The sequence below is a fragment of the Aspergillus lentulus genome (assembly GCF_001445615.1).
Source record: "Aspergillus lentulus DNA, contig: Alt04, strain: IFM 54703, whole genome shotgun sequence".
Lineage (NCBI taxonomy): Eukaryota > Fungi > Ascomycota > Eurotiomycetes > Eurotiales > Aspergillaceae > Aspergillus > Aspergillus lentulus.
This window is the reverse complement of record NW_028322122.1, coordinates 1898493-1921795: the sequence shown is the minus strand read 5'-3', so window position 1 is coordinate 1921795 and position 23303 is coordinate 1898493. Positions and strand designations below refer to the sequence as shown.

At 49.9% G+C, this 23303-nt stretch overlaps 11 protein-coding genes and 1 non-coding gene across 12 annotated transcripts; 6 read left to right on the top strand and 6 right to left on the bottom strand.

Moving 5' to 3' along the window:
• Positions 1–1473: 1473 nt before the first annotated feature.
• ALT_1924 (M18 family aminopeptidase) lies at positions 1474–3283 on the top strand (the record flags this gene model as incomplete). Its single annotated transcript, XM_033559717.1, has 6 exons — positions 1474–1549; positions 1625–1686; positions 1750–1851; positions 1930–2065; positions 2120–2212; positions 2271–3283. 6 exons carry the CDS (start codon positions 1474–1476, stop codon positions 3281–3283), a joined length of 1482 nt encoding a protein of 493 aa, XP_033415608.1.
• A 538-nt stretch (positions 3284–3821) lies between these two features.
• On the top strand, positions 3822–5224 carry ALT_1923 (replication factor C subunit 2; the record flags this gene model as incomplete). The annotated part of the gene is made up of 4 exons (XM_033559718.1): positions 3822–3952; positions 4014–4092; positions 4155–4961; positions 5060–5224. 4 exons carry the CDS (start codon positions 3822–3824, stop codon positions 5222–5224), a joined length of 1182 nt encoding a protein of 393 aa, XP_033415609.1.
• Positions 5225–5750: 526 nt separating this feature from the next.
• ALT_1922 (4-nitrophenylphosphatase) lies at positions 5751–7050 on the top strand (the record flags this gene model as incomplete). Its single annotated transcript, XM_033559719.1, has 5 exons — positions 5751–5855; positions 5951–5972; positions 6084–6152; positions 6207–6298; positions 6382–7050. 5 exons carry the CDS (start codon positions 5751–5753, stop codon positions 7048–7050), a joined length of 957 nt encoding a protein of 318 aa, XP_033415610.1.
• A 224-nt stretch (positions 7051–7274) lies between these two features.
• Positions 7275–8546, bottom strand: ALT_1921 (uncharacterized protein; the record flags this gene model as incomplete). Its single annotated transcript, XM_033559720.2, has 1 exon — positions 7275–8546. One exon carries the CDS (start codon positions 8544–8546, stop codon positions 7275–7277), a length of 1272 nt encoding a protein of 423 aa, XP_033415611.2.
• A 359-nt stretch (positions 8547–8905) lies between these two features.
• ALT_1920 (ATP-dependent Clp protease proteolytic subunit) lies at positions 8906–9501 on the bottom strand (the record flags this gene model as incomplete). The annotated part of the gene is made up of 2 exons (XM_033559721.2): positions 8906–9330; positions 9399–9501. The coding sequence occupies 2 exons, from the start codon at positions 9499–9501 to the stop codon at positions 8906–8908; spliced, it is 528 nt and encodes a 175-aa protein (XP_033415612.2).
• An 878-nt stretch (positions 9502–10379) lies between these two features.
• On the bottom strand, positions 10380–11485 carry ALT_1919 (DSC4 family protein; the record flags this gene model as incomplete). The annotated part of the gene is made up of 2 exons (XM_033559722.1): positions 10380–11148; positions 11259–11485. The coding sequence occupies 2 exons, from the start codon at positions 11483–11485 to the stop codon at positions 10380–10382; spliced, it is 996 nt and encodes a 331-aa protein (XP_033415613.1).
• A 249-nt stretch (positions 11486–11734) lies between these two features.
• On the top strand, positions 11735–11847 carry ALT_t049. Its single transcript has 2 exons — positions 11735–11773; positions 11802–11847. It is a non-coding gene; the product is annotated as a tRNA-Leu (tRNA).
• A 177-nt stretch (positions 11848–12024) lies between these two features.
• ALT_1918 (putative protein transport membrane glycoprotein Sec20) lies at positions 12025–13292 on the bottom strand (the record flags this gene model as incomplete). Its single annotated transcript, XM_033559723.1, has 3 exons — positions 12025–12626; positions 12682–12929; positions 12979–13292. The coding sequence occupies 3 exons, from the start codon at positions 13290–13292 to the stop codon at positions 12025–12027; spliced, it is 1164 nt and encodes a 387-aa protein (XP_033415614.1).
• A 619-nt stretch (positions 13293–13911) lies between these two features.
• ALT_1917 (mitochondrial 54S ribosomal mL53 protein) lies at positions 13912–14232 on the top strand (the record flags this gene model as incomplete). Its single annotated transcript, XM_033559724.2, has 1 exon — positions 13912–14232. One exon carries the CDS (start codon positions 13912–13914, stop codon positions 14230–14232), a length of 321 nt encoding a protein of 106 aa, XP_033415615.2.
• Positions 14233–14682: 450 nt separating this feature from the next.
• Positions 14683–16150, bottom strand: ipp1 (inorganic diphosphatase IPP1; the record flags this gene model as incomplete). Its single annotated transcript, XM_033559725.1, has 5 exons — positions 14683–14824; positions 14885–14968; positions 15033–15376; positions 15449–15568; positions 15650–16150. The coding sequence occupies 5 exons, from the start codon at positions 16148–16150 to the stop codon at positions 14683–14685; spliced, it is 1191 nt and encodes a 396-aa protein (XP_033415616.1).
• Positions 16151–17386: 1236 nt separating this feature from the next.
• ALT_1915 (tRNA-dihydrouridine(20) synthase (NAD(+))) lies at positions 17387–18718 on the top strand (the record flags this gene model as incomplete). Its single annotated transcript, XM_033559726.1, has 1 exon — positions 17387–18718. The coding sequence occupies one exon, from the start codon at positions 17387–17389 to the stop codon at positions 18716–18718; it is 1332 nt and encodes a 443-aa protein (XP_033415617.1).
• Positions 18719–19691: 973 nt separating this feature from the next.
• On the bottom strand, positions 19692–23093 carry ALT_1914 (DEAD/DEAH box helicase; the record flags this gene model as incomplete). Its single annotated transcript, XM_033559727.2, has 1 exon — positions 19692–23093. The coding sequence occupies one exon, from the start codon at positions 23091–23093 to the stop codon at positions 19692–19694; it is 3402 nt and encodes a 1133-aa protein (XP_033415618.2).
• Positions 23094–23303: the final 210 nt, after the last annotated feature.

The following is a 23303-nucleotide window of genomic DNA, read 5'->3' as shown; positions in this document are numbered from 1 at the left end:
AAGGCAGGCGACTGAGGGAGCGACAAATGGCGAGCAGGGTACCATTCACTTCTCTCACCAGACCCAAGGCTGATTTGACGGAATCTGGTAACTTGTGGAGGTCATTTGAAAGCGACCTGACCACCGTCTGGTGAGCTATGAGAGACTGAGAAGTAGCGAAAGCAATCCAAGGGCGGGCTACGGGCTCTCTCTCTTTTGGGGGGTGACGGAGTTTCGAAGGGGATTCCATCCCTCCCAGTCACGCGTCGGGAGCACTAAGCCTATCTGGGATAGAGGAGGTTGGCTGATGGATCAACGTGTTGCGATTATCTTTGTTGATATTGCCATTTATCCTAAGTCTAAGATTTGTCGCAGGATGAGGAACTACTGCTGAAACTATGTCAATGAGCTTAGTTAATCTGACTTGGTTCTGATGTAGTTTACTGTTGTCGTTGCGTTGGCTAACCATGCGGTGAACACACAGATCACTCAGTTGTAGATATCTGCGCCCACAGTAACACTGGTTACAATAATGCAGTCCCATACCAAATATAGGAATAATTGCATCTGATGACTGAAATCAATATGTCTGCCTACGTTGGTGTCTTCTGAAAACAATAACAAAACCCCTTCATTAACGCGAAGCGCCAATATACCTAACCAGAAGGGCGTGCTCAGCCTGTCGTTGATTGTTGTGCCCTATCAATCAGGCGCACTAACCTTCCTGTCAGTTTCGCGACCGCCTGTCGTTCCACGCGCCCTCGACGCGACTGAGAGCTCGGGCCAAAGCATGGGGAAAGGGAGAGTTTATTTTTCACCTCTGCAGCCAAAGAAACTCTTTCTTTGATTATCCACCTTTGTCGATCCTCCTACCAGCTGAGCGGGTGTCTACAGCAAAAATTCGCCCGTGAATATCTACTGATCTGATGATGAAATCATACCTTATCTCTTCCGCATTTCTTCATCTACACCACCGTGACACTTCGGACTCCCTCAACATGGCTACTCCGTACTGCACTACAATAGAACAATCTATATATTGACTAGGTTTAAATCTGAGTTTCTGGACAATTGACTCCACCGTTCTTTTACCCTCTTTGTCTGATGTTAGATCAATCATTCCAGCCTTTGTTCATAGTCAGCTCTTGTGCTTGACAGTGAAGATCAGATCAACAAAGAAACCACGTGAGTGGGATATTTCTGTACGACAAACAAATGGACCCTACTAAAAATAGGACTCATCAGGTCTTGTCATATTTTCAATACAATAATGAGTATACAGACTAAGTTATCATAACTATGTATCAAGTTCTTTGTAGCTGCATGTCTTCACTGCTATAGACTACCGAACGTGGTTAGTATCAGCCTGACCGCCAAGATTGTTGGAGTGTATCTATGATCCGATCTCATGCCAACAAATAGATAGTCCCTCCTCTCCACTTACTCCAGACTTCACCATAAGCTACCTCATAGCCAACAAGGTACTCTTTCAAGATGACCTCTAAGCTCGCGCAAAACTTGAAGCAACCCGCCTTGGACTTTTTGTCCTTTGTCAATGCCTCTCCAACTCGTAAATACACCGTCCTTATGGTTGAACGCTGCTTCTTATCTAGAGACTGGGACTGACACCGGCGCGAATTCTTAGCCTTCCATGCTGTTCAGTCTGCAAAAGAACTCCTCATTAAAGCAGGATTCCAGGAAATCAAGGTATGATATATATCTAGGGGCGCAGATCATGTCAATATCAATCTTCTCACTATTTCCCCATAGGAAAAAGACTCTTGGGCTTCGACATGCCGACCTGGTGGAAAGTATTATCTGACCCGCAATAGCTCAACCATCGTAGCTTTTGCAGTAGGCAAGAAATGGAAGGTATGTTTGCACGACACCAGGTGACACAACATACAGCTTCCTCGGTCAAAAAAGCTAAAAAGTGTTGGCCTATTGTAGCCTGGCAACGCCATCTCCATGATTGGTGCGCACACAGACTCCCCTGTTCTGAGAGTCAAGCCTGTTAGCAACAAGCGCGGAGAGGGTTATATGCAAGTTGGTGTTGAGACGTATGGTGGAGGCATCTGGCACACATGTACGTTTACTGAACTCTATCCCTACACACTCACTCAAAACTAATGGTCGTCAGGGTTTGACCGTGACCTGGGAGTTGCGGGTCGCGCTATGGTTAAGACCAGCGATGGCTCCATTGTGCAGAAATTGATCAAGATTGACCGTCCAAGTAACACTCCCCGATGTGAATCTTGTGCGAAGGAAGTGACAGCTGATCTCAATTGCAGTCCTTCGCATTCCCACCTTGGCCATTCATCTTGACCGCCAGGAGACTTTCTCGTTCAACAAAGAGACGCAGCTGTTCCCTATTGCTGGCCTTGTGGCAGCCGAGCTCAACCGTACCGGCGAATCCAAAGACCCTGAAGCCAAGGAGGAGGGTAAGGGCGAATTTTCTCCTCTGAAGGCGATAACTGAGCGTCATCATCCCTACTTTGTCGAGCTCTTGGCTGCTGAGGCAGGTGTCAAGCCTGTCGACATTCTTGACTTCGAAATGATTCTGTTTGACACCCAAAGATCTTGCCTTGGTGGCATGCACGAGGAGTTCATTTTCTCACCTAGACTGGATAATCTCAACAGCTCTTTCTGTGCCACTGTTGGCTTGATCGAGTCCGTTGCTGATTCCTCGGCACTGGATGATGAGACGTCTATCCGACTCATTTCATTGTTCGACCATGAGGAAATTGGAAGCCGTACTGCTCAGGGAGCTGACTCAAACCTCCTTCCCGCCGTCATTCATCGCTTGTCGGTTCTCCCTTCGTCTTCGTCCGACCAAGACGATGTATCTACAGCCTACGAGCAGACTTTGTCTACCTCCTTCCTCCTATCCGCCGATATGGCTCACGCAGTACACCCAAATTACGCTGCGAAGTACGAATCCGATCACCGTCCAGAGATCAACAAGGGCCCTGTCATCAAAATCAACGCCAATGCTCGCTACGCTACAAACTCGCCTGGCATTGTTCTTCTTCAGGAAGTTGCCCAAAAGGCGGCGGAAAACGGGGGCGAGGGTGTCCCTCTGCAGCTCTTCGTTGTTCGCAACGATTCCAGCTGTGGTAGCACTATTGGGCCTATGCTGTCTGCTGCACTAGGTGCTCGAACCCTTGATCTGGGTAACCCACAATTGAGCATGCACAGTATCCGTGAGACTGGCGGTACCTACGATGTGGGACACTCGATCCGCCTGTTTACCAGCTTCTTCAAACACTACTCGAGCGTTTCTAAACAGATTCTGGTCGATTGAGGTTTCGATCTAGACTACCTGTTAGCGCAATTACATCTTATCATTCAGCATGCAGAGGCGCAGGATTAGCCTCCCTCATACTTGAATCAACTAGATATAAAAATTTGGTATCGATGTCTACCAGCCTCACCAAGCATTACTCACTCTCACGCTGTGAAGGTGCTTCTCACCGACGAGGGAAAACCTAAGGGCAACGATATAGAGTGCTCATTAGATGAAGTCGCGACTATGTCAGCTAAATTTGAGAGTCATCAACAGCAAGCTCTTGACCTAGAACAATAGATTCCTTTACCTTTGTTTCTCGCATTTGCGTAGAGCACATCTGTTACTGACCGTATTTTTGCTTTAAAGGGCAGGCGGTCTTCCCAATATTAAGGCCTATCGCGTATCACGTGTAGACGCGTCTCTCAGACACGTTTCCTGGGTACCTGTCCTCAAAACAGCATTTTGGAGCCATCTTAATTTCAATGAGAGCATTTTATTGAAGATTCTGAATTACACAATCTCAAAGCGGCTTCACATGTTTGAGTAGCTACTCATGGCTGCCAATTTCTTTAACAACAAGGCCCGAGCTGCTGCTGCAGCTGCCGCAGCATCCACCACTTCGAAGCAAAAGCCAACAGATGGAAAGGAGGAGCAGACACGGCTGCAACCATGGGTTGAGAAATAGTATGTGATCTCTAGTCCATCCATTATTCTACGCAATGGCCGTTCTAACTGAGATCAATAGCCGTCCCAAGACCCTCGATGATGTAGCCGCGCAAGACCACACCACGAAAGTCCTTCAACGGACATTACAAGCTTCAAATGTACGACATACAAGACTTCTTACAAAACTAAATTCACAGGTGAACACGACTGACAGAATTAGCTCCCTCACATGCTTTTCTATGGTCCCCCAGGTACAGGAAAGACCTCAACCATCCTCGCCCTTGCAAAATCGCTATTCGGCCCTGCTCTTTATCGGTCACGTATCCTCGAACTGAACGCCTCAGACGAACGTGGTATTGGCATTGTCCGCGAAAAGGTCAAGGGCTTCGCCCGCACGCAACTCAGTCAACCCACCGGATTGGATTCATCATATTTTGAACAATACCCTTGCCCACCGTTCAAGATCATCATCCTGGATGAGGCGGATAGCATGACTCAAGATGCACAGTCTGCACTCAGACGCACGATGGAACAATACAGCCGAATCACCCGATTCTGTCTCGTCTGCAACTACGTCACACGGATCATCGAGCCGCTTGCCAGTCGATGCAGCAAGTTCCGCTTCAAGCCGCTGGATAATTCGGCCGCAGCGGAACGCTTGGCACATATTGCCAGATTGGAGAATTTGAAGCTTGATGAAGGCGTCATTGATAAGCTGATCAGCTGCGGCGAAGGTGATTTACGGCGTGCCATCACGTACATGCAGAGCGCGGCCCGGTTGGTAGGCGCTGGTCGTCCGACGGGTCAGAAAGATGGGGACGAGGACTCTGAGATGACAGACGCCAGCTCGGAACCTATCACTGTGCGAATGATTGAAGAGATTGCTGGTGTCGTGCCTGAAAGTGTTATAGATCGACTTGTTGAGGCCATGCAGCCGAAGAAATTGGGGTCTTCCTATGAGTCTGTGTCTGCCGTCGTCACGGACATTGTTGCGGATGGGTGGAGCGCGGGTCAGCTTGTCTTACAGGTAAGCTCTTCTGCCATTCCCTTGCACAAGGCACCGTTCAATTGCACATATCGCGAGATTTCATCCTGCACGTTGTCAAAGATGCTAACTATCGGCAGCTGTACCGACGGATTGTCTACAACGATGCTATTCCAGACATACAAAAGAACAAGATTGTAATCGCTTTCTCTGAGATGGACAAACGTCTGGTCGACGGGGCAGACGAACATTTATCGATACTAGATCTTACTCTCCGGATATCAGGCATCCTAGGCGGCTCATGATTTATTGATCTATACATAATCAAAGGATTTTAGCCACTTTTTCGCTCATGAGGGCCATGACCATAGCTCAATGTAAAGAATGTATTGAAGCATTGAAGCATGGGAGGAACTACTAGAACCCTGCGTGCTCATACGCCGCTTAATGAGACTTTGTTCATGGTAAGGCAATTCCGAAATGGTAGAGGTGTGCACATTATCAAAATAAGACGGAAGGCATGGGAATCATGCTACAATCATCAATATCACTGCTATTACTCCTCTACCCATCTTCCTACTTATGAAGTATGACTATATGAGCATCTCTGATCCTCTGGCGATGCCCCACAACCACGTGTGGGCCCCGCTCGCGCATATGTCCGAAGAGTCAGCGTGCAGGTAAGCTGACCGACATCGCAGCTTAACAGTCACTACTTGGATTTGGGGTTTGGGTCTGCCAGCCAAGTTCCCTGAAAGACCTTCTCTTTTATATATCTACGAATAGACCTCCTGGCTCCGAAGTATCAGGACCAAGTACAGAAAGACCAGAATGGCCCCTCCGGAGAGTCCTCAACCGTACCCCGCGATGACGACCGTACCCCGCTATCTAACGGGCAAGAAGGAGGAGATCAAGGAGTTCTTGGATAAATTTGATGTGAGTCTAACCAGTACAATAACCAGTACAACACGTTCCAATGGCATGCACTTTGTGCGTCTTATCCTGGTCAAGAGGCTGATAGTATTTATCAGGTATTTCTGTTCGATTGCGATGGTTCGTGCTGCCCTTCTTCGCGCGCTCATACTCCGTGCAATGTGCATGATGATTCCGCCAATACCCGATCCAATTGATTGAGGCGATTGCTGAACAGAACATCTGATATAGGAGTCCTTTGGTCCGGCGACCACCTCTTCCCTGGAACCGTCGAGACGCTGGAAATGTTGAGGAGCAACGGTACGCGCGCACCTGCCGGGGAGAAGCCGTGAGCTAGAGACTCATATCCACCAGGCAAGCAGGTCGTTTTTGTCACGAACAACAGCACAAAGTCACGGGCCGATTACAAAAAGAAGCTGGAGAAGCTGGGGATCCCTAGCACAACGGTACGTCTTCAAGGGAAAGCTTGCGGAGGCTGGGCCGGAGTAGAAGGTTGTGTACATCGGGCTAGGCTGACAGAAGAACACAGGAAGAAATCTTTTCCTCCTCGTACAGCGCATCCATTTATATTTCCCGTATCCTCAAACTGCCAGAGAATAAGCGAAAGGTTTTCGTCATCGGAGAGACGGGCATTGAGCAAGAGCTTCAAACGGAGAACGTTCCATTTATTGGAGGCACAGATCCCGCGTATCGTCGCGAAGTGAGACCTGACGACTACAAGCTTATTGCAGCTGGGGACCCATCGTTACTTGACCCCGAGGTCGGAGTCGTTCTCGTAGGACTGGACTTCCATCTGAACTACCTGAAGTTGGCTCTCGCATATCACTACATCAAACGTGGTGCGGTTTTCCTTGCGACCAATATCGATTCCACACTTCCGAACTCAGGAACGCTGTTCCCCGGCGCGGGTTCCATGAGTGCGCCGCTGATCATGATGCTGGGCGAAGAGCCTGTCTCGCTAGGCAAGCCCAACCAGGCAATGATGGACGCGATCGAGGGAAAATTCAAGTTCGACAGATCTCGGACGTGTATGGTGGGGGATCGTGCCAACACCGACATCCGGTTTGGATTAGAAGGCAAGCTCGGAGGCACTTTGGGTGTCCTCACTGGAGTCAGCTCAAAGGAAGACTTCTTGACTGGGCCTATTAGGCCTTCAGTGTACCTAGACAAACTTTCCGACCTTTTAGAAGCGAAGTGAAGTGGCATCGCCGAGCACGTCTCTTTATTGCTGACTTTCAAGCATCGGCCCCCGGTACGGCCACTTCGAGGCGAGATTCACCGTCGATAGATCTCATCAAGATATCCCATAGAGTTCTTATATAATTTGACATATATACTGGTCATCAAAAGGAATTGCATCCACACGCAAGTAACACTAGACACCCTTGACGGCTCAACAGGCATCCGGAGTTGTCAAGCAGGTCATGCTTCCTGGGGTCTGAGGAATGCCTTGAGTTTCCACAGCGCCAGAAGAGCTTGAACGGCCGCCGGGTTGTCTGGGCTCAGGGTCAGAGCAGTGTTCCCGAAGAGTGGACCATAGTCCCTGACTTCTGCTAGATCGGCTTGGGACAATAGCTCAGTCAGGTCAAAGACGGGTACTTTCGAATGGGACTGTGGAAGGGTCACAAAGTCCGGATACGGAGACTTTGCTGATTCGTGGTTGTGAACCTGCTCTTGAGCGGTTGAAGAACCTCCATCCTGGCGTTGTTCCAATTGACGGCCCATGACAAGCACCCCGCCGCATTCCATGCGCTCGATCTTCTCCAAGCGTCCTAAGCCTTCCAGAAGAGCATCGTAAGAAGTGTCTTTGACCTCAATGACCCTTAAAGTCCCAAGCCTTGATTTCGACCGCTTCTGCGCACCGTATATGTCTTTGAGCTTCTTTAGGACATGCTTCCGCATTCTCTCAAGAACGAACTCAGGTATGTCCTCCCGCCAAATCAACCGTTTCTCCTCTCGAGCTGTAAGAGGGCCCAGCGGGTGCTTCCATCGAAAGGGCACCATTTTTGTAATCAAGGGTCTTCTCCCACTCTTGTTTCGCGCAAGCGGTATGGTCAAGTCCTTCAGCAGGGGAAGACGGTCGATAATTCGTAGAGTGAGGGAGCGGAGAGACTTGTTCTTTGGGGATAATTGTTCGGCTTGATTATGTTGATCGGCTTGCGTGACTTTCGTGGACGATAATTCGTCCCGTAAGAGACCAACAGGCATGAACCAGAGCCCCTCGTCGTCTGGGCGTTGGACCAGACCCCAATCCGTAAAAAACTCCCGTGGCAAACGAGTTCCGGTAACTGTACACATACGTAGAGGCGATGCCAGCGCTACTGCCCAGGGATTGAAACGTAATCGATCTGCATCACTCTGCGTTGGCCGTTTCTTGCGCTTCTTCTCGACTCCGGGGAGTGCTTTTGTGAGTAAGGGCGATTGAGGCAGTAGCTGCGAAGGACGGACAGGTTGAGCTGTTTGAGACGGTGCTTCCCCGTTTCCCCTCACATTGTCTCGATCTAGCTCCTGAGCGTCGGCTTCATTCTGAGATTTTCGGGGTGGGCTTCGCGACTCGTCCTGGTCGATGGAGCTTGAGATTCCACGCCGAAGGATGCGATTGGACGATACAGGAATTGCAGATGTGAGAAAAAGTTGCCGAAACGTAGCTATTCGCCATGACGCGTATGAAGCGCGTTGTCGACAGCACTCCATGCTCTGCAGCTGTTGTGGTTGGACATGAAAACACAAGGTGAAGAAATCCGCCAGTAAGCGGAGAAATCAGTGATTGAGCTCTCCGCTCTCCGCTCTCCGCTCTCCGATGCTCTTACTCCAAATCTTGGCCAGTCCCTTACCCTATAACTATAGGTAGCGGGCAGTAGCTGCAGTATCCTGCCTTTGTCTCGTGCAACCTGGACTAAGGTGGTGCCTGGTTAGACTGATCAACTCTCATTTTTATGGTGGCCGCACTGATATTTCAACTAAAGTTGATTGTGGTCTGCACTCTGGAGGTTCTATGCCTGGACTTATGTTTTGTGTTTCTGTATTAAAGAAGTAGGTACGAAATGCTCCGTTCAAGGCACCGGCGGCTTCCCTTCGCCTTCTCCTCCTTCATTCTGCGGCTTTACCCTGCGGTCCAGAATCTCGTCGACGATACCCATCTCCAGAGCCTCCTGCGCCCCCATGAAGTAATCACGTTCCATTAACTTCTCTATCTCCTCGAGAGACAGCACTTTCTTCCCCGTCAAGTGCCGCTGGTAGATCTTGTTCAATTGGCTGCGAATACGGAGAATCTCCTTGGCGTGGATGGCGATATCGCTCGCTTGTCCGAAGTACCCGCCCGAGGGCTGGTGTATCATGATAGACGAATGCGGGAGACAATATCGTTTCCCCGGGTTGCCTCCGCAAAGCAGTAGCGATCCCATGGAGGCTGCCTGTCCAACGCAGATTGTGCTGACGGGTGATGCGATGTAGGTCATTGTATCGTAGATGGCGAGACCTAGGTATAGGTAGGTTAGATTAGCCCGTGTATGCGAACGACCGAAATATCGGGTGTGCTAGATTTACCAGCTGTCACTGAGCCACCAGGGGAGTTAATGTATAGGTGGATAGGTTTCTGAGGGTTGTCGGCTTCGAGGAAGAGGAGCTGGGCGACTATCGACGCGGACATGGTTTCGTCTACTTCGCCATTGAGGCAGATTATGCGCTCCTGAAGAGAGAAAGGTAAGTAAGGACAATCCACATTTCACGAGTTCACTTATAGAAAATCTGCTATACCTTTAACAATCTAGAAAAGATATCGTCTTATAAAACCCGTTGTTAGCTTGGCCTTGGCTCCGCCGATTGGTACATGGCCAACAAACGTACATGTGTGCCAACCGCCTCCCTATAGCAGTGAGTCAATCTATCCAGTACTCAAATATCCAAAAATTGGGACTCACCACTGTTTCAGTCACAAATGGTGTTGGGGTCCACCCTCTCGGAGGGATTGCGCTGGACAATGCGGGGATGGTGCTGGTGAAGCTTCGCGACAATACAGGCTGTAGGGCGGTGCGACCCAGCCTTTTCAAGAAGATGCTTGAGTTCATGACCAGTAAATGAGCGAGTGAATGGTAATCAAGATGCAGTGGTCTCGTTAATGACGTGAGCGGTGGATTTGTTGTTTGAAATCTTGATCGAGCAGCAAGGTACTGCCGTGCTGGTCAAGGATTTGGAGTAGGACCATCGGAGAGCCGAGAGTGGAGAGCGGAGATGTCAACCATAACCCACGACTAGAAAAGGCGTCTAGACAACCATTTCTAATGTGCTAGAAAATAGTAGTGTATAGTAGTGTAATTTTGCGTCCAACACACCAAGCACCTCTTCCTGCCAGTTCGCTCTGCCACGGTACGACTTACTAGCGTATCTACCCTGTATCAGCTAGCCATATACCTTAGCTGGTTCCATCACTTGATGAGCATGCATTGGCATGATCTAGATATGTATTAACGAAAACATATTTACAGAAGAAGCTATTGGTAACCAATTCGTGAACAACGGCAGGAAGAGTCAGGATTCTATCCGCTGAACACGTCCATCTGGCCCGACCTGCAGCCCAAACCTTGCTCGTAGGAAAGCCGCCGTCTGGTCTGACGGTATGTACGAAGATGTTCGTGCCGGCGGAATAGTCGTACTATATTTCCACTGATCACGTATGACATCAAAGAAGCCAAGGTTCATGATCACAGACTCTCCTGAGGAGAAAGTGTCCAGAGGGTGGCTATTCTTCGCACCAGGCGTATGACCATCCTCTGAAAGGTCTGCCAATAATTGTGTATGTTCCGCCTGCTCATCTACACTGGCATGTGCATCGGTAACATGGGCGCTGGCCACGTCAAGCTCAGCACCATCACCGGAAGACCCCGATTCGGGTCGAGTCCTATGGACGCCCCTTTCCTCCGAGTCATGGTCTTGTACTCTGGGCGTTTCTGCAGAAGTAGGGGTTGTTTGCCCTGTTATTTTCACTCTTTCGACTATGAGACCCAGCATGACGAGATCGAGAAGTAGGACAAGAAAATCGAGGGACAGCAGCCGAAATAGCGAAATGGGGGCTTTTTGTCCGATGAAATCAATCAACAACCCTCCATGAAGATACCCTCTAGTAGCCTCTCCGGCCTCAGGACGACTGAAGACGTTGTGAAAGATCATACAAAAGATGTTACTGACGAAGATGGCTCCGATGAAGGGTTGATTCCGCGTCGGATCAAAAGGAGGGGCTTTGGGGGTGAAGAATATCAACTGCACTATAGCACGGATTGCGAAAAGTATGACTGAGCAACTGGAGCAAAGCAATGAGAGTCCTGTTAGTAAAAGCGCAAGCCACACTCAGACGACGTGCTCTTCAGAGCAATTCCAGAAAACAGTCACGATGAAATTGAGGCAGCTCACTCCATGTAATAGAGCGCAGATAGCTCGCAGTAAATCAGGATATCAAGGTCGCGAAGTAAACGATCAATGAACGCGACCTTGGCAGCCGACTGCAGCTTTCTCATGCGCTCATTCTCGCGAGTCAACACATTAGCATCTTGCTCGGTGAGGTTCGCGACGCTTCCATAAGATATGCCGGACACGTCAGCGATGTACTCCGCATCTCGAAAGGCATCCGGGGTTGTCATAGAGGTTCATGAGGGCATGAAAGGCGAGTTTGGAAAAAGAGGGGAAAGCAGACGCCAGATTGGTGACGAAGGTCTGCTATATGCGGAATGTCAGTGTATATGCAAATGAGCTGACAGCCCGTTCGGTAACGCTCTCCTCGCCCTATCCATCAGGTCATCATGTGACGTCAAATCATCCTTCACTAGTTCAACACGACTGAGGACAAGCTTGGTTCATTTATTTAAAATAACAAAAAATAAACATCTAATGGCAAGATGGCCGAGTTGGTCCAAGGCGTGAGGTTAAGGTACACCTTAATACCAAGCTCTTAGAGTTTCCTCATCATCGTATGATGGCGTGGGTTCGAATCCCACTCTTGTCAGATCTTCTTTCTTTTTACTTTTTATCGTCATTACTTCTCCTATTTTTTCCTTTTCTTACTTTTTAAGTTGGGTTGCTATCCTCTCCGAAAATTAAGTTCATTTTTATTCGTTCTCGTAAGTGATGCAGCGGATTGATCGTGAACATGGTCTGTATTGATAAATAGGCCCATCTACATCTATAACTCATCTCTCTGGTTTTGTTCGACTTCCGTAGCTTCGTACATGCGTTTCTTTGAATTTCGCGGTATCTCTTGCTGTCGTTGCCTTTCTTCTGGCGACACGTCGTCGATGTTGGTTTCTTCCTCCAATTTGCTGTTCTTTTCTACCATATCGCCAATCTGATCAATCAGCCGATCAGTTTCGGGTTGCTCTTCAGAGGCCTGTGCTTGGTCCCAAGAAGCGCTGATGGAAGCGCTAGGCATGACTGCTGTTTGTCCCAATGTTGGTGCTCCCTGAGGCATGCTTTGGGTAAGTGATGCTGGAGATTGTGATTGAACGGCCGTGCTAGTGATCCCGACTGTTCCAAGGATAGCGAACGCGGACCTCGCTATCAACTTAATCGGCAGCCATACAAGCCACCAGAGCGGTCCATATAATATGCGACGGAATATGAGCCAAGATATTGTTCCAACAAGAATGTAGAATGCTGTTTCCAGGTACCAAGTGTCAGACTTTTGAGACCGGAGGAGAGAACCGATGAGATTGCGGGAGGATGAGAGGAGAGAGTCGAGATCGGTGTAAGACTCGGACAATGAGGATAGGGCAGCGGTCGATTGTTCTGTGATTATAGGCTTAGCAGACTGAAGACGTCTCCCAATGCAGGAATAACCAACCTAGAGTTTGGTGGGCGAATTGACTTCGAGATAATTCCGCCTGCATCAGCTGGTGCGTCCTGCGCAGTGCGGCAGTAACATCGCTTGAGGCGTTCTTGACAATATCACCATGCGACAGCTTCTCGGTAGATTGACTTCGGCGCTCGGCGCTCTGTGACCTCGAAAACAGTAGCTCCCTCTCCTTGCGTTTTGCAGCCTCCGCGTTTCGTTTCGCCTGGAGTTGAGCGTTGCGAAATTCCACTCTCGTCCTAGGCAAGTATGTTAGCAGGATAAATGTTTCCTGGAGAGGCACTTCACCTCTTGATCTCATCGGCCAACCTCCCCGCCAACGAAACGATCCGCTCTTTTTCCAGCTCTTTCGCATTGTCCACACCTCTCCGTCCACTTTCATTGCCAGTTTCAAGAGAATCAACCTCAACCTTCAGAATCTCCATTTGCTCTTCCGCCTCTTTCAATGAACCATGTATTTCCTGTCCTAACTCCAGGCGGGCCTCGTCACCTTGGCCAATAGCCACTGTGAAATTCCTTAGGCGATCAATGAGTGGGTGTATCTGAGCCAGAGCTATTGAGAGGTCTTTGAGGCGAGCTTGGAGAGCAGCTGTTGAAGCCATCCTGGCAGTGTGTATTTAGAGTATATCAAGATTGTTCGGTAGTATGTGCGCAGGTCGTGAGATATGTCCAAGATATTGAATATAGAGTGGTCAGGAATGCACCATGGCAACCCAAATTTGTCGTCCTTAGAGCTTCGCTTTAAGAAAGTCGATTCCCTTGCTGTCCAATGCGATTGCTTTGCGGAAAACCACTCGTGTCCACAATCAAACAGCGTCATCGGTTCCTGAGGCCACAAATTGTTTGCATATTTAGCAAACATGGCTCTCCGGCGGCCGACTGCGAGGTAATTTTCTAGGTAGATCACGAATAGGCAACGGCCTCATCGCTATACAATTGGCTTCCGTATCCCAGAGCCACCATCCTCAATTACGAGGGTCTGAGTACGCTCGTCGCTGTTCTCCCCAAAAACCAAACGGACTCACTCGATTGACCGGCTCAAGCGCGGAAAGCTCACTTAACCGGCATCCGACTCGCGGTAACCATAAGACCTTGTATATTTGTCCCATCACCTTCAGCAAACCACTCCTGCGCGCTTAAACTAAGTCTTTGAGCAGCGGATCTCCAATTGACCATTCCATCTTCCTATCCGAACGTCCATCAAAAGGAAACCCCACCAAAATGACCATCCCCCTGCACACAATCACCTCCTTCCGGGCGACCTTCAATCCGTTCTCCCGGTCCGCTCGTCCCTGCCGCTTGCTCCTCTCTCTCCTCCGCAACCCTTCCACCACACCCGCCTCGAGTCCGACGCATATCGACATCCAAGTTACTCAGCTGCCGCGTCACTCGACACAGCTCCCCGAGATGACGGTAGGATTCAGAGGAGGCAAGGAGGTCAAGATCGAGGTGGGCAAGAACCAGATGAAGATCGGCGATGTGATCGAAGAACTTGCGCGTGTGGGACGGAGTATCGAGCGAGAAGAGACTCTCAAGGGTTGATTTTCGGGTCTGTATATTGTTCTTCATGGTTTTCTAAGTATCATTGCGGGTTTTACGCTACGGCGCCGAGGACATCGGGTTCGATTTTTCTCATTGTGCATTTGTACTATAGAAGGGGAAGGGCGAGCAATGATTGCTGTGTGTGAGATTTGGAAAGACGTTGACGAGCTATAACCTGAGTTGACGACCTTTGTATATATTAGCATTGAACAAGATATTTCCACTTTTCACCCCGCCGGACCTGTTTTCCTGTGAGTCTTCACAGTAATATGTAAGCTCCAGGGAAAGAGAGTTTCATGCTACTTGCATTAATTCATTAGAACCGCCGGTTTCTACGAAATCAGTTCCCAGCACTTTTCTAGAAATCCGGGAATATGCAAAGTACTAAGTATTCGCCCTGAGGACGAATGGAAAGGATTTTAATTTCTAGAACTTTTGTTCAATATAAATTTAAACAGCAGCACCAGAGATGAAGAACCACTTGTCAATGCTGCCGTCAATGGGGGCAGGAGGGAGGTTCTCGCCCTTGGGGATGCTGGCCAGCTGGGAGGGGTCGGCGCGGTCAGGGGAGTTCTCAACAGAAGTGTTGGCACTGTCAAAGTCAGTTGCATCCTTGCCTCGCGGGCGTAACTACGGTTAATGAAGTACTTACAGGCTGATATCGCCACGAGGGCTCTTGCCGGTGATGAGCTTCTCCCAAGCGTCAGCGCACTCGCGAATAACATCGAGAGCGTACCTAGGGGGAGAGAAAAAAGTTAGTCCCGGGGAGATGACACCAGACGGAGTAAGAAGGAACCCACTTCTTGTTCTTGCACTCGCCAGAGAAGGCAAACTGGTTCTCGGGCTTTCCGTCGGGGATCTTGTAGATACGGAACCATTCGTTGGTAGCACGGAGAAGGCCAGGAAGGTGACGCTCAACATCCTCAATGTCGTTGAGCTTAGGGGCAAGAGGGTCGTTGATATCAATGACAATGACCTTCCAGTCGGTCTCCTCCTCGTCGAGCAGAGCCATCACACCAAGAACCTTGACCTGCTTGACCTGACCGGGGTAGCCAACAAGCTCACCGATCTCGCAAACATCGAGCGGGTCGTTGTCACCCTTGGCCTTGGTCTCGGGGTGAACAACGTTGGGGTCTTCCCAAGTCTAATCGATCGAAAAGTCTCCGGTTAGCATTGATTGGCCTGGACGTGCACCATGTCCATGAATTTGGCTTACCTGGGGGAAGGCACCGTAGTTCCAGAGGTAACCCTTGTGGGGGAAGCAGTTACGGACGAAACGGAGCTTGCCCTTCTTGACGTCCTGCTTAATGGGGTTCAGGAACTCCTCCTTGGAGATCTAAATATCCAAACCGAATCAGCGAATGCTCCGTAACGAGAATAGTAACAGTGTAGCGCCTCGCGGGTCCGGATTGCGTACCTCCTGCTTGGCGTTGGTCCAGCGGGGAATCTCAACAACCATGTTGAGGATTGTCTGCTCAGGGTTGGCGTAGAGGGGAATGTCGTGGAAGGGGGAGACTGGGACGCCATCCTTCTCAATGTAGACACGGTGCTCCAGGGTGTTGGCCTGGCCGATCTTGCGAACGGTGTAAGACATGTTGGGGGATTGCGGCGGGGTATACGAAGAAAAATGTCTAGAAAGAAGAGCAGCACGAGTTGACGCGGAGCTGACCGACGAACGAACTCTTGACGATGATGACGAAGACAATTTTGCTTGTTGAGGGGAGGAGGAAGAAGAGAAGGAGGAGGACGAGAGGGAGGAGGGAGGAGGGGCTTGTCGAGTGGGGGGAGCCAGCGTTGCTGATGTGCGTGGAATGGGCGAACGAGAGCGGGCGAGGGCCGGTGAGGCGGTGGACAGTCGGAGCAATGGAGACAGGGGCAGTAGTGTTCTGCTGCTCATGCGCAGAGCCACCGGGGACATTGATTGTATATTAATAGGATGGAATTCGGGCAGAGTTCCTCAATTGACAGGATCTAGATTGATTTTAAGCTTGTGATCGTGACCTTGGATCGGCTTTACGCCGTTTATAGCAGCTGGTCCAGCGAAGGGGATCGAAGACAAAAATTGCTGGAAATTATCGGGATGGAAAATCGGCGTCGGGAGTTCTGGTGACAGGTGTCCGAGGCCCATCTATAGAGCCACTGCTATACAAAAGATACCTAGGTACAAGACACTCTCCCTCCCCACACTTATTGATTATTGATTTTCTTTTTTGCCGCCAGTTGTTGTCAATTTGCTTTTGCAATCATTGTAGGAAACAGTGCTCAAATATGGCCGTCCACCACTGTTTATCGGACATTCCAAATATACCCGGAAGCTACCAGAGGTAGTCGGCACGACAAAGGTCCTCGGCGCATGGGACAATGATGGGCGGGGCTCCGCAATTTATATTAATGCTATTCTGCTGCTGTGATGCTAGTCTGTCATTATTTGAGGTAATAGTGATATCTACCTCGGGGTAGAATCATGGTACTCTGTAGTACTCCGTAAGGTGCTCCCAGGTACTCGACGTGTGCGGGTATTGAGACCCATACTCTTGAACAATGACCAGCTCACAAGGCCATTATTGGTGAGAAGAACAATAGCTTTAACTGTTCAGGTCAGATCCCTCGATATCTGGGGCCCTACATTCAGCTTACAGGGATCCCGGCGCCTGACTGAAATAACCTTATTTTCACCTGGCCTCTTAGTCCGCCATATTATGATGATGGTACCTTGGTTTACGGTATGTGCTTCGGAGTACTCCGTATTGAAGACTACCTATGTACTGCTCGGCAGGCCGGAAGCTGCAACATGTGAAGCAATATCTTGTCTGAATCGGAGAGAGAAATCGGTTCTCAATATAAGAAAGATGATGACAGAATACCAACATATCTCACCCTTAACCTTCAAAGATTTCTCCAACCGATATCCGTCTGGTGAACGGAGGACTCCGAAGAGCCATGGAAGTCGAACGAAGCTTATCAGATTATCTTCACGTGACTTCCACTTTTTCATCTCCGCTTTTTCAGTCCGTCGCCATCCACTTTGTAGTTCGTCGATTTACCCTTCTGCAGGACAACTTTATTTCATAAACCACGTTCTCTGTCATTCACTTGCACTTTGTCTCGCGTCACAAAAGTCAATAATGCTATGCTAAGATTCCTCCGATCCGCAATGACTTCGCTCACGACACCCCGCGTTCCTATCCCCGCCAATGGTGTCGACTACCGTGGCAAAGTAGTCCTGGCACCGATGGTGCGTTCGGGAGAGCTGCCTTCTCGTCTTGTCGCTCTCAAATACGGTGCGGATCTTGTTTGGGGCCCTGAAACGATAGACCGCTCGCTCATTGGAGCCACCCGCCGAGTGAACCCTCGCAACGGATGCATCGAATATATCAGATTCCCCTCGAACGGTGGCCGCGCAGACAAACCTGCTCAGGAGTCCATTCTGTACCGGATTGACCCCGTGAGCGAGAAGGGTAAATTGGTGTTTCAGATTGGTTCTGCAAACCCGGAGCTGGCCGTCGAAGCAGCAAAATTGGTCGCAGGCGACGTTGCGGGGATCGATTTGAACTCCGGGTGTCCCAAACCTTTCAGTACAAGTGGTGGGATGGGAGCAGCACTCCTACGGACCCCCGACAAGCTCGTTTCTATCCTTGAATCGCTTGTGCGGGAAGTCGGAAATCCTTATCAGATCGGCATCTCGGTCAAAATCCGTATCCTGGAGACACCGGAGAAGACGGAAAGCCTTGTCAAGAGACTCGTTGCCACAGGTATCACAGGTTTGACTGTCCATTGCCGCACGACACCAATGCGACCTCGCGAACGCGCCATCCGTGACCAGTTGCCGATGATTGCGCGAATTTGTCGCGAGGCTGGTGTTGCATGCGTCATGAATGGCGATGTCACCTCTCGGGACGAAGCGTTTGCGCTTATGAAGGAGTTCGGCGTGGACGGAGCCATGATAGCGACAGCGGCCGAGGCAAACCCGTCATGCTTCCGCTCCGAAGCAGAGGGTGGTCTACTCCCCTGGAGGGAGGTGGTCCACGACTATCTTCAAGCCGCTATCGAGTGCGAGAACCGCTTCGGCAACACCAAATTCCTCCTGAACATACTCATCCCCGGGAAGAACAGGGAATTCAAAGATGCAAAGACAGCAAAGTCTTACTCCGACTACTGCCACTTCCTCAAATTCGATGACCTACTTCCCGGAGCCGCCCAAGTGGACAAGATCCTCAATCTCACCGACAAGTCCGTCTACAAGAACGACGAATCGGAGGATTCTGCTCGCGATACTGCCGTCAAAAACGCCCTAGAGAATAACGAGACGGCTCGTGCGGCAAGCGGTGCGCCCAGGCCCAAAGCAGCGTCGCCAGTTGTGAGCGGAGGAGGCCCCATTCGCACCAGCTCCATCCCGGCCCCGGTCAGGTCGAAGCCGGAAGATCAACCTATCGATATCACAGTCCCAGCTACAGAGATGCTTCAAAAGCAGGAGCTTGCTGCATGAGTATAACATCATCTTCCACCTCTATTCCCGTCCGAGGACTTTCCATTCTCACTCCTCTTTCTTGCTATTTGTTGATAGTACTGCATAGCTCGGTTCTAATTCTGCATGTTATGGTGTATGTATGGATGACCTAAACTGGGTTTTCTTTGTCCGGAGTCTGTGTTAGAAACCTGTTTATAGATTCCCATCTTTTTTTCACTGAATATATTCTTTCTTCTTGGTTTAAAGCAGAGCATATTCTATAAGAATAATACGGCAGTCTCTACATATTCCCATGGCGGAGAATAATCGTAACACGTCTGTATGTCGCAGTTTGTAGCACAGCATTGATTAGGTCCAACAAAGGCGTGTAGTAATCAGCAACCGCACATAAATCAATAGCAAGGTCCAGGAATCATCCATCTCGATTGTCTAGATGAGACTATCATCAACAGAGACGCGAGCTCACCAGCATGCTGCTAGAGCCATCATTGAGAGCTGCTAAATCAAAGACCAAGAGTTACATAGAGGCCAGTGATACTCACCTGGTTTAAAAGTATATTGAGGCCTAGAGGTATGTCTTACGTACTGTCGCATGACCAGCTACGGACATTTTGTTCTTTGCACTGGACTTGTGCTATAGTAAAGGTAAAGCAACTATTCTGTCAAAGATATAGAGGGATATGGAGGACCAACAATCTCTGTTTAACCTAATAATGCTCCTATTACTCTAAGAATGTCACCAACCGCCACAGGCGTTGGTGAATGCTATGGATGCTATAGAACCCCTAAAAAGAAAGACCAATGCCGGGAACCATTGAATCCCTGCCAGATCCGACAACAGTAGCATGCACATGTGTCCCTGAACAATCCGATAATATGATGATATGCAGGTCGACTCGCTTCCAGCAGAAAACGCGTTCTAGACAGAAATCCAAGTCAAGAAAATATTTCCAGCTCAGCTGTAACCGATGACTCTAGGACTGAAAGAAGATCAGGAGTTCGTGCTATCTGTCTTCACCTCCTCTTGCTTTGCAAGAAGCATATCCTCCACGACTTTCATTCCGGCTTCTTCACCCTTCTTGCTCTCGCTTTCGTCGCCTGCAACGGCTTGGTCGAGAGCCAACTTGGTTTGACCAAGAGCGTATATCTGCTCTTCGATCGTGTCCTTGGTGACAAGACGGATGACTTCTACCTCCCTGGTCTGCCCAACACGATGTGCTCGGTTCTCCGCCTGCACATCCTCCTGCGGGTTGAAGCTGGAATCGAAGATGACGACTTTGTTTGCACAGGCCAGGTTGATTCCCGCACCACCGGCCTTCGTCGAAAGAAGGAATACAGGAATGTCGGTTCGCTCATGGAAAGCGTCTAGAATGGACTGACGATCCTCTACATTCGTCCGACCATCCAACCGAACGAACCCAAGATGGAGAGTCTCAAGGACATGCTCGAGAATATCCATGACCAGAGTAAACTGGGAGAATACCAGTGTCCGATCCCCGTTCTCTTGGAACCGTTTGAGCAAGTCGCAGAGCTTATCGACTTTTCCGGAGTTCATCCACTCGTCGTTTTTGAGGGCAAATTTCCCGAGGGATTGAGGGTGATTGAGACACAACTGATGACATTCAAAATCATTATAAGCCTGCAGCTCTTCGAAGATGATGTCTGGGTTGGATTGAGACCATTGCTCCTCCTTCAAGCAGGCCTTGGCCATACGGCTGAGGATGGTATCGGTGTAGTGACGCCGGTATAACAATGGATGTATAGCAGCCTGTCGAAGTTTCATCAAAATGTTGGCGGACCTGTTACCAGTCTTCTTTCCAGCAGCGCGGTCAGCGAGAAGCTGACGAACTTCTTCCTTTTCATGCTCATAAATCTCCCTCTGGGCGCTATTCAACTCGCAATACTCAACGTGAGAGGTCTTACGGGGCAGGTCGATGACCTGATGCTTCTTTCGCCTTAATACAAACGGCTTGAGCATGGATTTGGCCCGTTCAATGCGCTGCGCCGAGAGAAGTGTGGAGTGGGACTCATCCACTGTCTTTGCCTTGTTTGCAAAGATATACTGAAGATCTTCCTTGCGCTCTTGGAAGACCTTTGGAAGGATGAAGCCCAGTAGTGAGGCCAGTTCTTGGAGATTGTTCTGCAACGGCGTACCGGTCAAGAGAAGTCGAAAACGGGCTGGAATCCGTATCAGCTTCTCATACAACACTGATGTACTGCTCTTCAGCATATGGCCTTCATCATAGACACAGACACAGAAGTCCATGTTGCGCAAGAAGTGGGCGTCAACCTTCGCCTTTGCGACAGTGTAGGTGGTGATAATCACATTGATGTCATCACGGTTATCTTCGATGGTCTGGCGGATCACGGCGCGTTCTGCTTGCCCTGCGTAGTAGGGCATGACGGACAACGTCGGGCAGAATTTCTGAAACTCCCGAAGCCAATTCTCGATTGTTGACGACGGCACAACCACCAAGTGCGGTCCTTTTATGCCCTTTTCATACAGATGCGCTAAAAATGCAATGACCTGGCATGTCTTTCCAAGTCCCATGTCATCGGCCAAAATGCAACTCAACTGCTTCTCAAACAGCAAGGACAACCAGTTAATCCCCACGATTTGATAATCTTTCATCTTCAGGTCGTCACTCATGATACCGGGTTGAGAAATGAAACGAGACTTGCGAGAACCTGACGCAGGGCCATCGCTATCCTCGTCAGTACGCTGGCTAACAGGTGTCCCAATGCCAGAATCGTGCGACTCTCGGTCAATCGATACCAGCTCCAATTCACCGTCCCGCTTCCCAAAGATATCAACGCCCCATTTCTTCATTTCTGCTGCAACCGGGCGTCCAAGCGCTTCGCATTTGGCGACTAATGAATCCACCGCTTCATAACCCACCCACATGTCGAGACATTTGTCCACGATCTTGTCGCCAATCGGCTTCGGGGTCTTCCGGCCCCTAGCGCCCTTTGGCTTTGTGCTTTGCTCCGTTGATGGGGCGGGTACAGCTCGGGCCTCGTCTAGGGACCTGAATGGACGGTGGGAGATGATGACTTGGGCAACATCCTCCGTCGTTGCAGCCAGATCTGCAAGCTCTACAGCCTGGCACGTGTTGATGAACCTCAAAACCTTGACTTCGGATTCGGCATTTTCCAATGCATCGCCAATACCAGAATCAGAGTCGTCCGTTATGATCAAAGGTGCTTCAGGTGATTCCGAACGTGCGGGCGAAGGTTGCTTCCGTCCCTGTACCAGTCGTCCAGTCTTTTTCTTGGGAGGAGTCTCGGAACGAGTAGGACTTGGGGAAACGACACGATTCTTTGGCCCTCTCATCAAGCGTCTCCGTGGCTTCGCCTCTTCCTCGTCCAGCGATTGTGATTGCGACTGCGATTGGGCTCTCTGGCTTGCCAAGTTCTTCTGCAGGTTCATGGCCGACCACTTATCCTGGATTGTCCCTCGAGCTTTAATGTTTTGCTTCGCTGGTGCGATCTGCTCGGCTTGTTGAGCTGTAATCAATTCATCGTCAGATGAACCAAGTGCATCCCGTTCCTCTGTATTTGCCAGGTGATCTAATGCGTCCTCATAATTGCCCCGCTTGAACACAAGAGCTTGCATGCAAGCTTGGACCGATTTCTGCGGCATCACTTTCAACATTCTCTCCACTTTGACCCTCATCTGGTAGTCTTGAATATCCTGTAATGACATAACGGACACCTCCACTGGTTGCGCACGGGAAGGGCCACTCTGTCTGGGCTTTTTTATGGGGATTCCTTTGGGGGTCGGGTCCATCTGGGAAGCAGCGCGTTTGACGCTCGGGTTGTAGACCGCGGAGGAGGTGATCTCCTTGAACCGATCAAAAGAAGACGAAGAATTGGCGCTCACCGGGGAATCCATGACTTTTTCGGGACTCCGCGATGTCTTGGTGAACATAGATGGTTTGATATCCGTGCTTCTTTTCAGCTGGGTATCTTCGTCGGAAGATCCACCGACATATGTTGGGCCGTCGTCGTCGAGATTTATGACGGGGGTACGTTTCGCAGGTCCTGCAGAGGCAGGAGGGCAGAAGCGCGTTCCAGGAGGTGCCATGGAATTGGAAAGGCGACCTCCCAGCGAGGCAGGACGGGAAGGCGAGGACGCCGGACCTGGGGGAGAAGATGCGGCAACTTGGACTGTGCTTTTGGCTGAATGAGGGACTTCAACGATCTGTGTCGGTTGAGTAAGTCGCTGAGAAGCAGGGGTCAATGATTGTGTTGCAAGTGATTGGAAGGGTTGAGCGGCCAGCGGAAGAGTGGCGATAGTCTCATATTCAGTATCATCCTTGACGCCGGTCGGAGGAGTACTGCGGACAATCTTCCTGTCGCTGACGGGGGTATCAGGGACGGAATCGTCCATGTTGTCAATCGACAACAGACTATCAAGTAATAAAGATCGAATTAAAGATGGCCAAATCAGACAGCAATGAAACAGGAGCAAAACCCCAACGGAGCGCCAAAAGAGAGCTCGCCTGCTTCTCCAGAATTCATTCATCAGTCTTTTTTCCCTCCAACAAACGCGGCGGACGCGCCTGGGTCACGTGAGTTGGCGCCTCAATTAAGACCAACT